The sequence below is a fragment of the Gracilinanus agilis genome, chromosome 3 (genome assembly GCF_016433145.1).
Source record: "Gracilinanus agilis isolate LMUSP501 chromosome 3, AgileGrace, whole genome shotgun sequence".
In the NCBI taxonomy this organism is placed as follows: domain Eukaryota; kingdom Metazoa; phylum Chordata; class Mammalia; order Didelphimorphia; family Didelphidae; genus Gracilinanus; species Gracilinanus agilis.
This window is the reverse complement of record NC_058132.1, coordinates 636905672-636918736: the sequence shown is the minus strand read 5'-3', so window position 1 is coordinate 636918736 and position 13065 is coordinate 636905672. Positions and strand designations below refer to the sequence as shown.

General features: G+C 39.2%; 1 protein-coding gene across 1 annotated transcript in view; it reads left to right on the top strand.

Annotated features, from left to right (window-relative positions):
* Nucleotides 1–13065, top strand: part of WWTR1 (WW domain containing transcription regulator 1) — an 84756-nt gene that overhangs the window by 49018 nt on the left and 22673 nt on the right. The window contains exon 2 of the mRNA XM_044669470.1: nucleotides 8276–8481. Within this exon, the coding sequence (XP_044525405.1) occupies nucleotides 8276–8481 (206 nt within the window). The remainder of the gene's footprint in view (nucleotides 1–8275; nucleotides 8482–13065) is intronic.

Genomic DNA, 13065 nt, shown 5'->3' with positions numbered 1-13065 from the left:
CTCTCTCTCTCTCTCTCTCTCTTTCTTTCTTTCTTTCTTTCTTTCTTTCTTTCTTTCTTTCTTTCTTTCTTTCTTTCTTTCTTACTTTCCTCTAATACTAGTATGGTTTGCCATTTTCTTTTCCAGCTTATTTGACAGATGAAGAAACTGAGGCCAGAAAGGTTAAGTGGCTTGCTTAAGGTCACAAAATGAGGAAGTGTCTGAGGTCAGATTTGAACCCAGGACCTCCCATTATGTTGAAGTTTTTTGAAGTAAAATCTTCGGTTAATGTTCTATCTGCTCAAGCACAGATGTGAAGTCTTGTTGGTGTATATATTCCAAGAGACTTAAGGGTCTCTGGGGAACTCCTTAGTTTTCCAATTTTTGCATTGTGGGAGTATCTTGGATGGGAGACATGAATGTGTTTTTTGCTGAGAAAATGCTGGAGATGATAAATTGTCTCTAGGCTCAACAGATTAGCAATGTCACACGAATGTTTTCCAAGGCATTTGCTGCTCTGAGTGAAATAGCTAGAGTGAATCCTATCCAATCTTTGCCAGCCCTAGTCCGGCACTGAAGCAAGCCTCAGTAAGGATCCTGGATTTAGAACTGAAAGGGACCTTCAAAGCCATCCAGTCCAAATTCCCTCATTTATAGATGAGGAAATTGAGCTCTGGGGACTTTTAGTGACTTGCCTGTTATTATAATACAGTTGGAAAATGCTGAAGTGTCATTTAAGCCTCGGTCTTCCTGACTTTGAAGTCCTGGGTTTTCTTCACTGTCCTGGGCTCTCGAAGGCTGGTGGTGCACCTGAAGTACAAACCCTTTGTAAAGGTCATGAGAGTGGACACAGATTGAATTTGATATCTATTGTCCAAGCTCAATGCATTTAAGGGCATCTCATCAACAGGCTGTTCAAAGGATGATGCTATTTTCTGGCATGCCGTCTCTGGACACTGTCTCCTCAGTCATTAGGATGGTTTGCATAGATGGAAGAAACCCTCATGCCAGCAAATCCACAGATTCTTGAAGCACCTCCTTAGGGTATAAAGCTTGGCTTTGTAAACCCTCTTCTAGGGAGATGGAAGGGAACATAGCAATAGAATGGAAAAAAGAAAAAGAAAAGAAGATCATTGAAGTGTATGTTTTTTAATGCACAGAAAAGAACAATAGGAGGACCAGAAAGAAGCACAGATAAATAGGACAGCTTTGAAAGTTATATGTTGGAATTATTATATTTAATATATTAGTATTTTATTTAATAGAAGAGCAAACTGTCCATGAGATTGGCATTACAAGCCTCTTCTGTTGTCGTGTGCATATGAAATTGCTGATTTTATTTGGGTTTGTTAAGCTCAGAATAAAAAATATCTTTAAAAAAATCTTACTATTTGGAAATAGGTCATCCATGCTTACAGGAGGAGGAAATGGAGAATGGAAATGAAAAATGTTCTCATTCCTGAATTGACCAGGCCCAATAAGTCTACCTTTTGTCATGTTGGCTGAAACAAGATATTCAAGGACTTGGCTCAGAGGCCCTCTTTAGAAGTCTGGGAATAGAGAGGTGTTGTTTACCAGTGTACTTCCTGGGAGGGGAAAGAAAGAGGCAGAGAAAGGAAGGAAGGAAAAGAATAAGCAGGCGGGTCACACCCTCAAGCTCTCCTTCTTTCCTGACTCCCCCCATTAAACCATCCCTTTGGGAATAGCCTTTGGAGGAGAGAAGCAAGTAACTCCTGAATCTTTTGATTCAGTGATTGAGGGTCCTAACACTGTAACGTTGGTGACTACCAGGGAGCAGAGCACTGCTAGTCTGACAAAAGGCACTCACAGCTCAATCCCTATTCTGGTTTTTATTCTTAAGTCTAAGCATATGGTTTTGTTTTCTTCATTTGGCATGGTTTTTGCAAACAAAGCCTATTTAAGAAAGAGAGAGAGACAGACAGACAGAGAAAAAGAGAGCGAGAGACAGAAAGATAGAAAAAGAGAAAGACAGAGATAGAGAGAGAAAGATAGAGGCAGAGGCAGAGAGAAAGAGAGACAGAGAAAGAGATAGAGAGAAAGAAAGAGATAGAGACAGAGAGAGAAAGAGAAAGACAGACGCAGGAGGGAGAGAGAGAGAGAGAGAGAGAGAGAGAGAGAGAGAGAGAGAGGCAAATCTAGGACAGAGGAAAGCAAGTCATTATACATACCTCTTCTAGGCCAAGAGGACATTTGTCAAACATTCCAGGAAAGCAGCTGGAGCAGCCTCTGATTCACTTAGCTCCTTCAGTCTGAAGCTTCTGGCTCTAGAAGGATGTGACTGCCCTCTTTCCTCCATTCCTCTTCACCCCTCAAAGAACCCAAGTTTAAAACAGAAATCCCTACCATTTTCTTCTTCCTATATTTTTCAAAAGTAAACTAACTCTGGTGGAGTCTTTTTAGATCTTAGTTAAAGATCCCTTAGAGCAGGGGTTGGCAACATATGGCTCTCGAACCATATCTGGCTCTTTTGAGGGCCAGATATGGCTCTTTCTGTAGGAGCCATAAAGGCAATTTTTTTTTTTCAGGCGCTGTTACAGGAGCGGCACTGTGAGCACTGTACGGCTCTCACGAAATTACATTTTAGAAAATGTGGTGTTTATGGCTCTCATGGCCAAAAAGGTTGCCGACTCCTGCCTTAGAGGAATCTCCCTCATTTTACAGATGAGGAAACTGAGGCCTTGTGCGTTTTAATGATTTGTTTAAAGTTTCAGGTGAAATAAGTTTCAGGGCTAGATTTGAACTGTGCTTCTCTAACTTCAGTTGTTATATTCTTTCCATTATGCCTCAGCTCTCGGAAAAAGTATCTTTTGTACATTCAAAGAAAGTCAGAAAATTCACATCATACTCTTGTATCTCTCTTATGTTTTGGTCTAAACCCCAATGATTTCATTAGCAGAGATGAACGTCCTATGAGGACAATCAGTCTACCAATACAGGTCAACTTAGACAAATGGGACCATTGAGAAGTTAAGAGACTTGCCCTGGGTCCCATAACCAATCTGAGTTTGGGGTAGGACTAGAATCTCAATATTCTTGACTCCAATGCAATCTCTCTAGCCATGACACCATGCTATAACTTCACACTCTGCCTTTGATTATTTTCATCTCTCTGTGATGACAACGATGATGATGATGATGATGATGATGATGATGATGATGATGATGATGAAGTTTCCTTCCCATACACAACTGTTGGGACCAGACACAATCTTCCCCATCTTTGGATTTTGCCAGCACAGTGCTTTATAGATAGTAGATTGTTAATAAATATTTGGTGGCTTGAATTCCATCTTCACCGTTTCCTGGTATCTTGGGAAGTTTACCAGCGGTCAAATATCGATGTTGCATGAACTCTTCCATTTCCAAAAATAAGATAGAGAAACCAATTTATTTTGAGGTCTTCCAACTTTCCTTCTAATGAAAGCAACAATGAAAGAAAGATAAATGTGAGATGTCAATTCTTATTCTTCTGGAAAGAAAAACAAAAGACTTCCCTGTTGGAGATTTGATGCATTTTTGCTTGGATGGAGCACTTTCTGTTTGGGTTATTTCTTTCTGCCGAGACTGGCAAAGGAACAGTGTGGAGGAGATCATTAGCTTTTCTCAGGAGGCTTATGGCAGTCTGCCCATAATCCTGTCTGGCTTCAGAGAGTACGTTTGGAATCACTTTCTGAATATACATATTTTAAGCTGAAAATGTTACTCTCCCCTCTTAGGGGGCAAGATTATCACATTTAGAACCCCCTGTTTTCTGTTTATTGCATGGATGGCTGACCTTTCCTCTTTCTTGGCCTTCATTTCCTCATCTGTAAAATAAGGAGGTGGTTCTCAATGATCTCTGTAGTCCTGATTTCTTAGTCCAGGGCAGTCCATGGGAAAAAAAATGTTCCTTCTTTCCTATACTTCGTCCTTGAAGGTCAGAGAGCCAGAATGTCTCTTGTCTTTCTCTCTCCAGAGTCTCCAGACTCTCTCCTGACACTGCCAATAGCTGGTCTATATGTATAAATTTATTTAAATATATAAATATAAATATATGTAGCTGGGTGGCTCAGGGCTCAGTGCTTAGAGCTCTGGACCTAGAATCTGGATGACCTGAATTCAAATCTGGATTCACATATTTATTAGCTGCGGGATCCTAGGCAAATGACTTAACTTCTCTTTGCCTTGGTTGCAGCTAGGTGGCTTAGTGGTTAGAGTGCTGAGCCTGGAGTCAGGAAGTCCTGAGTGCAAATCCAACCTCAAACACTTACTAGCTTTGGGATCCTGGGCAAAGCACTTAACCTCTGTTTGCTTTAATCCATTGGATAAAGAGATGACAAACTAATTCAATCTTTTCTAAGAAAACCTCATGGACAGTATTTGTATCCAATGGTCCCTGGGGTCACAAAGGGTTAGATGTGACTGAACTACAATATATACACACATGTGTATTCAAATGCTAATGTATTTTCAATTCAATGTATGTTATATTGTTATTGACTTAACATTCACATGGACCTTTTTAAAAAACAAATAACCCATTGCCCTTCTGTCTTAGAATTAACATTGGGTATTGGTTCCAAGGCAGAAGGGTGGTAAGATCTAGACAATGGGAGTTAAGTGACTTGCCCAGGGTCACACAGCTAGGAAGCATCTGAGGTCAAATTTGAACCCAAGTTGTCCCATCTCTAATCCTGGCTCTCAGTCCACTGAGCCACCTCTCTGCCTCCTCACATAGACTTTTTTTTTTTTTAAACCCTTGTACTTCGGTGTATTGTCTCATAGGTGGAAGAGTGGTAAGGGTGGGCAATGGGGGGTCAAGTGACTTGCCCAGGGTCACACAGCTAGGAAGTGGCTGAGGTGGGCTTTGAACCTAGGACCTCACATAGACTTTTGAATCTTGCAAACTGCTTTATGCAAATTTTCCTATTTCACCTTCAACAACTACTCATTTATGTAAGGACTCTGAATATTATTATAATTCCCACTTTATAGATGAGGAAACTGAGGTAGTTGGAGATTAAATGACCAAGCTTAGTCACATAGCTCATAAGCATCTTCCTAACTCCAAATCCCCATATTCTTGCCATTAGAATACCTTGTTGCTTCTAGACATCTTAGCCTGATTGTATGTTAAATGAATTCATGATTCTCTACCTCTACAAAGGAGGGAGGGAGGTACCTTTTCTCATTTCTTATTCATGGTCAATCTGTATCACTATAATTTCCCAGAATTCAGGATTAATAATAATAATGATAATTAGCATCTTTATTCAATAAATATTTATTAAACGCCTACTAATATTCTCAGCACTCTGCTAAGTGTTAGGGATACAAAAGAGGCAAAATATAGACTTTGTTCTCAGAGAGTTCATAACCTAATGGGGAAAGACAACATATAAATACATACAAAACACTTTATTTGGGTTAAATAGGAAATAATTAACAGAGGGAAGGTGGCGGAATTAAGAGGGATTAGGGAAGACTTCTTGTACAAGGTGGGATTTTAGTTGGGACTTAAAGGAGATCAATAGGTAGAGTTGAGGAGGGAGAACATTCCGGGTATAAGGGACAACCAGAGAAGATACCCAGAGACAAAAGATGAAGTTTCTTATTTATGGAACAACTAGGAGGTTAGCATTATTGGATTGAAGAGTTTTGGAGAGTGAGGTGGTTTATAAAGTACCTTAGGAATACATTCTCATTTTATCTGCATAAAGAGCCTGACAAGTAGATTATTATCATCTATTATTCTCATTTTTTTAGATGAGGAAACTGAAGTAAACAAAGGTCTATGCCCAAGGTCACAGAGGAAGTATTTGAAGCCAGATTTGAATTCAGGTCTTTCAGAGTTGCATGCTCTATCCCCTGTGCCACCTAACTGCCTACATTCATTCATTCATTCATTTATTCATTCATTCATTCATTCATTCATTCATTCATTCATTTATTTATTTGTTTGTTTATTTATTTATTTGCTTGTTTATCTGTCTATCTATTTATTTATTTATTTGCTTATTTATTTATTTGTTTGTTTATTTGTTTATTCGTTTATTCATTCATTCATTCATTTACTTATTTATCTATTCATTCATTTATTCACCCATACACCTATTTATTTATTTGCCAGCTCACCCACTCATTCATTCATTCATTCATTCATTCATTCATTCATTCACCCATCCATCCACCCATTTATTTATTTATTTGTTTGCTTGTTTACTTATTTATTTATTTACTTATTTGCTCATTTATTTATTTGTTTATTCATTCATTCATTCATTCATTTATTTATTTGATCTTTTGCTTGTTTATTCATTCATTTATTTGTTTGTTTGTTTGTTTGTTCGTTCATTTGTTTGTTCATTTATTTATTTTGCCATCATCGCTATGAGTGTTATTTTCCTGGTCTTTCTTCCTTCACTTTACATCATTTCATATAAGTCTTCCCATGCTTCTCCGTTTTCATTATCTTCATTATTTCTTACATTGTAGTTACATTCTCCTCCATTCATATACCACAACTTGTTGAGCCATTTCCCAGTGGATAAACAACTACTTTGTTTCTAGTTCCCTGCTACTACCAAACGTGCCATCATTGCTTTTAAAACACAATCTTGTTCAAGCACTGCTATCTTCTGACCTCTGTTTCCGTTGGCCAGCAGACATGCTGAGCTTTGAGTGGGTTGAATCTAACTTTAATTGGAAAAAGCCTGTTCTCTCCATCCACCCTGCCTCCCTCCCTGGAGAGCTCCCTTTGAGAAAGGAGTGCTTTGAATGTTCCAGCAAGGGTGTGGTCTGTGAAGAGTTTTCTTCCCAGTTTGAAACTCCCCCAGATAAGGTTTCAGACATTAATAAAATCTGCTGAGGAGGATCTGGTTGCCTCGGAGGGTTCAATAACAGGACGCATTCTTGGTGTGTGTAAACCAGGTTTACACCCAGAATATGGAACTGGAATAATTCCTGGGGACAACTCCCTGCTCTCCTTTGCTAAAGGACCTAACTAGAGGCCATCTTTTCCTTTGCTAAAAAGCATTTGCCCCGTAAAATCAACTTTTAAAGTATTCTTAACCTGGGAGTCTAAACGTTTTCTTCTTCCCAGGTCCAAGCTCCTCGATGAAGCAAACAGCTGAATTTCTAATGAAGATACCTGATTGATGCTGGCCATAGAGAGCCACCTCATTTAAGCATAAACGTGTATCATTTTCTGGCAACTTTTTCCTGAAAATGACCTGGGAAAGACAGTGAGAATCCTTTTTTCCCCAAAGACATTTAAACAGAGGTTTCCAAAAGGAAGAAAGATGGGTAGTCAGTGGTTTTAGTTATTTTGCTCAATTCTTGCATGAATTCAAGTGAATTCTGGCTATCAGGAGTTAGAGAATAGAAAAAGAACTGTTGTCAGAGGACCTGGTTTCAAATCTTGCCTCAGGTGCTTAGGACCTTGGTCAAGTCGTTTTGTTTCTTTGAGTGTTAGTTTCCTCATTTGTACAATGAAGGGGTTAGACTTTCAGGGCCTTCCTAACTCCAGAGTTTTCAATCAGCCTGTTTACTTTTCTATACTATTGTTGTTGTTGTTGTTGAGTCATGTTGACTCTCTATGACCCCCTTTCTAGTGGTTAAGCAAGATTGCCACCATAAAAAGCATGGCTTTAAAAAACATAATCCTTTGTGGAGTTTTCACTAAAATATTCCTTTGCGAGATATAATTTCTACACTTACATTGATTTGGAATTCCTTTTGTCATCAGTATCGCCCATAACAAATGTAAGAAGAGGGGTGCTTAGGAGGATTCTTTTTCACTCTTGCACAAACATTTACTAAAGTACTTTGATATATAGAAGCCTTTGTCTCTCCCAAAGGTTTATGAACTTCTTGAGAGAAATTCATGTATAGCCTCAGTATTCTCCCCATTTCTATTACCACATAGCTAGGTGGGACAATGGATAGGGTGCTGGACTTGTCAACAAACACTGAGTTCTATTCCATACAAATTGGTCACATATAAACTGGGTGACTCTAGGTGAGTCATCTAATCTTTAATTGCCTTGGTTTCCTCATCTGTCAAATGGAGGTGAAAGCAATAGCACTTATACCCAAGAGTGTTGTGAGGATCAAATAAGTTCTGTAAAGTACTTTGTAAACCTAAAATTATTTCATAAATAATAGCTATATTATTATTATTAACTTTTAATAAAAGAGAAAGAAAAGAGTCTTCCATAAGGATTTCAAGAATGACCCACTTCCTCCACATTTACGTTTCTCACTTTTAACCATCTTCCCAATTTCTTCCCTTCAGTGATGAACCACCAGCACCAGCAGCAGATGACATCCAGTACTACTCTGTCCCAGCAGAACCATCCAGCCCCAAACCCACAGGCTGGCTTGATGAGTTTGCCCAATGCCTTAACCACCCAGCAGCAGCAGCAACAGAAACTACGGCTCCAGCGGATCCAAATGGAAAGAGAAAGAATCCGAATGCGCCAGGAGGAACTCATGAGACAGGTATTCACCCAACTTCTGACTTCTCAGGCTTAGAGCTTTCTGAGAAATGGAATCATGAGTCCTATTCGAGGTGGCTTGGTCCTTAAAAAATCCAAGGGCTCCAATCTATTTCCTTCTTTCCAACTTTCCTTCAGTGACCAGTGTCTATATTGGTTCCTATATCATTTTTGTGCACCATTGGCAATTCTAAGACATCAGGAAAGAAAAGAGAAAGAGGGACATGAAATTATTTATATAAAGAGTAGGAGAATGAGTATAGGGGTGAGAGAAAGAAGCAGAAAAGAGAATGCTGAGGAGGGATAATAGATGGAAAAGAGGTTTATATTATATCTAAAGATGGGCAGTGTAGACTTAATCTAATTATCACAAAGTAGCACCCCTAATTGCCTTCCTGGCAATTTTACCATAGTTCGACTTCTCCCTACTCCCAGACAGAGCTTCATTCACACTTTCTTTGACTCTTTTTTTCTCTCTTTTTGTGGTTAGCTAATTGGGAAGAGCAGAATTACTGGGACAGGTTTTAGTCTGGACCCTTAAATTTCTAACTTCCCTCCCTTTTCATTGATCCTCCATTTGTTCCCCCCTAGGCTATCAAGCTTACAGGTTTCTGGCTTTTGGGGTGCCCTTCTCCTTTCCTGCCAGCATCTCCAATTCTTTCAGGAGCAGTGAGAGAGAGCCTGAAGAAAGTGGCCAGGAATTTCACAATGAACTTGGGCAATTATAGAATTTTTTTTTTAAACCCTTACCTTCCGTCTTGGAGTCAATACTGTGTATTGGCTCCAAGGCAGAAGAGTGGTAAGGGTAGGCAATGGGGGTCAAGTGACTTGCCCAGGGTCACATAGTTGGGAAGTGCCTGAGGCCAGATTTGAACCTCCCATCTCTAGGCCTGGCTCTCAATTCACTGAGCTACCCAGCTGCCCCCAATTATAGAATTTTTAAAAAAGTTTAACTATTACAAAGCCAACCTAATTGTTATTTCATGTCTCATGAATTCTGTTGGCCATAGTTTGGGAAGAATGTTTCAGTTTATTGTCCTAATGCTTTAGACTTAGCTTTGTGACTCATATGGAACAAGAGAGATGGGTAGCTTCCTTTGGATAGCTTAAAGAAATAAACAGTTTTAGCAGACTACCGAAAGAACACATTTTCCCTCTTTTGTTAGGGAATGTGGGATTATTTTTTCAGTTATGACTGGTGTCTGGAAAATTTCTGTCAGCTTCCTTAAAGAAAATAAATAGCCTGCTTCCCTTCAGATGTAAATTCTAGCCCATACGTTTCATATATGATGCGTGGCTTGTGGATTTAAGTCTTTTTTTTTTTTTTTAAACAGGGGAATTTTGGGGAGGAATATGCTATTGAAGTAACTAGGTTCAGAAAATGATGTCATCAGAGAGACAATGTGATTTGTTTATGCAGGAGAAGTTCTTGAGGGATAGAATTTTGTCTTTAACTGAAATGCCCTTCATGGAATCATATCTTAGACTTGGTGTACAACTAAGGGGTCACAGGCTAGGGTGCTGGATTTAATGAATTGTTTAACCCTTGTGTAATTAGAATTTTGTACCCCAAGACTCCATTTCCCAGAATCCCACTTTTGTCTTCATGTTATATCCTTACATTTTGGAGATAGTTTCTGTAACCCTGCCCTTCCTGGCTCTTCTCCCACTAACACGCTTGGGAAAACTTCTCTTTACTCAGGCTTTTACTTTTGTCTTTCTTTTTCCTCTACTTCAAGTGCTTATTAATAAATCTTATAAAATATAATACTTAGAGTTATTGGATATTCATTTTAATCTTATACCCTGGGTAAGCTGTTCATCCTCTCTCTGCCTCAGTTTCTTCATCTGTAAAATGAAGATAATAATAGCACCTACCTCATAGGGTTGTGAGGGTCAAACTGAGGTAGCCATGTCAAGAATTTTATAAATGTAAAAGTATCTGAGGTCAGATTTGAACCCAGGACCTCCCATCTCTTAGGCTGACTCTCAGTCCACTGAGTACCTAGCTGCCCCCTATTTTAATTATTCTTGCCCCTCAGATACTAAATTCTGCTCTTTAAGTCCAAATCTCTAAATTCAATGCCCTGGTACAAAGTTCCATCACCCTACCCTAGTTACAACTCTGGCCCCTTGCCTTGGTGTCTGACTTGTGTCTGAACTTACATGGTTATTTCAGGGCAACATTTGTTCAAACTGCTTTTAGCAATACAGTATCATGTTTCTTGGCAGGATATGGCTCTACAATTTTTTTTTTTCTATTTGGATAAATATTTGGAATTATTTTTCGGCTTTCTGCAAGTAGAGCACACTGAAGAGAATTGTGTATCTATTTGCAACTTTTAGTATCTATTTAAGGAAGTTCATAGACTAGATTTTTCTCATACTTGACACCATTTAGCAAAGATGAGTAGGTCTTCCCCTTCGCCTTCTTTCCTTTCCCCCTGCCTCTCCCCACCCCCCAAATATCTTCACATCTCTTTATACAACAATATTTCTAAAAATTCCAGTTCTCTTTGGTTGGGGGAGGGAGAAAGGAGGAGAGAAAATTTGTATTCATCAGGGGCATGGGGGTGAAAATCAGTTAATTTTTTGTTTATTTCTTTGAACCAAAATCTAGTTTTTAGGGTTTATGTTATAGAGAAATCACCAAGCTCCTCCTTTAAAAAAATAATCCCTTACCAAAATTTGTCTTAGAATTAATACTGTGTATTGATTCTGAGGTGAAGAACTATAAGGGCTAGACAGGAGGGATTAAGTGACTTGCCCAGGGTCATACAACTAGGAAGTATCTGAGGCCAGATTTGAAACCAGAATCTCTTGTCTTTAAGCCTAGCTCTGTCCACTGAGCCATGTAGCTGTGCCTCCCTCCCCACTTTAATAACGATTTAAAAACGTATGAGGGACAAGGGCTAGGCAATGAGGATTAATTAAGTGATTTACCTAGCTAGGAAGTGTCTGAGATCAGATTTGAACCCAAGTCCTCCTAACTCCAGAACTGGTGATCTATCTACTATGCTACCTAGTTGGCCCTCTTAGGGTAATATTTTAAAATACATGAAATGAAACATTGGGTTACAAAGGAAATTAATTATATGGTTATAGAAATGGAGGGAAAAAAATTTCAGAGACTCCTTGAAATCATGGATGCCTGGCTAAATACCTCTGTACTAGGGGCAACTTGGTGGCTCAGTGGATTGAGAGCTAAGCCTAGACACGGGAGGTCCTGGGTTCAAATCTGACCTCAGACACTTCCTAGCTGTGTGACCCTGGACAAGTCACTTGACCCTGGACAAGTCACTTGACCCCCATTGCCTAGCCCTTACCACTCTTCTGCCTTGGAGCCAATACACAAGATTGACTCCAAGACAGAAGGTAAGAGTTAAAAAAAAAAAAACCAAAAACCTCTCTACTAGGTCATTCTCAGCTATACATCTCGACAATTTTAGAGCCACCGCTCTCTTTTTCCTGTTCCACACAATGCGTTCTAGAGCTGTGGTTTGCCTCTAGGTTCTCTGATTTCGAACCCAACCCAATTTTCACTGTAAGTTTCTGTTCTCTGTAACTCAGGGCAGTTCACCCAGAATTGTTCTAGGCATAATTGTTTCTAGTGATGGCTCTGGTTCTCAAGTTTTCTACTTGTAGCATATGTTAAGGGGAAAAAAAAGGCTTCATCCCATTAAAGACTGAGGTGGTGTCACTCAGCACTATTTCTGCTCATCTTCTTTCCCATTTCCTGGACATGAATTTGAATTTGTGTCAAAAGCAGCACCAGAATGAGACATTTCTTTCTAATAGAAGCTGCTAGATCAAGATGTCCTTCACATGCCTTCTTTGTAATGTGGAGCCCTGCTTAGTGTGTGGGAAAATTCTTCCTTCTCCAGTTGCAGAAAGCCCTGGGATTTGGTCAGAGAGAGGCAAGACACCACAGATGGGAATGACACCAGGACAAATGAGAGCATTTGAGTACTATCTACACGGAACATCTGAGGCTTTGGTCCCTCAATCTTTTTTTTTTTTTCTCTTAAAACCCTTACCTTCCTTCTGAGAATCAGTACTATTGGTTCCAAGGTGGAAGAGCAATAAGGGCTAGGCGGGGGAAAGGGGGGGGGGGTCAAGTGACTTTTCCAGGGTCACACAGCTCTCTTAATGTTTAACTTAAAAAACTTTAAAGAGAGAAGATACTGGTAGCAAAGCCACACGTTCCTTTTTTTCCCTTCCCCTCTAAGGAGAATATTTCTTACAAATATATTTATTTAAAATTAACCCATAAAGCAAATAAATGAGGCAGTAGGGTGTTGACAAAGAGTCTTAGAGTCTGGGAGACTAGGGCTCAAGTCCAATCTTTGCCACAGATTAACAGTGTGACTGTAGATAAGTCACTTACCTTTCCAGAATTCCTGGCAATTCCTGCAATGTAAACTGAAGAGAAGCCTTTCCTCTGAGATTATTGTCCATCTGAGATCTATACTCATACATACCAATACAGATATGTATATCCATCTTTCCTATGTAGAGAGAAACTTTATAAGTATGTATATGAGTGTATATATATATATATATATATATATATATATATATATATATA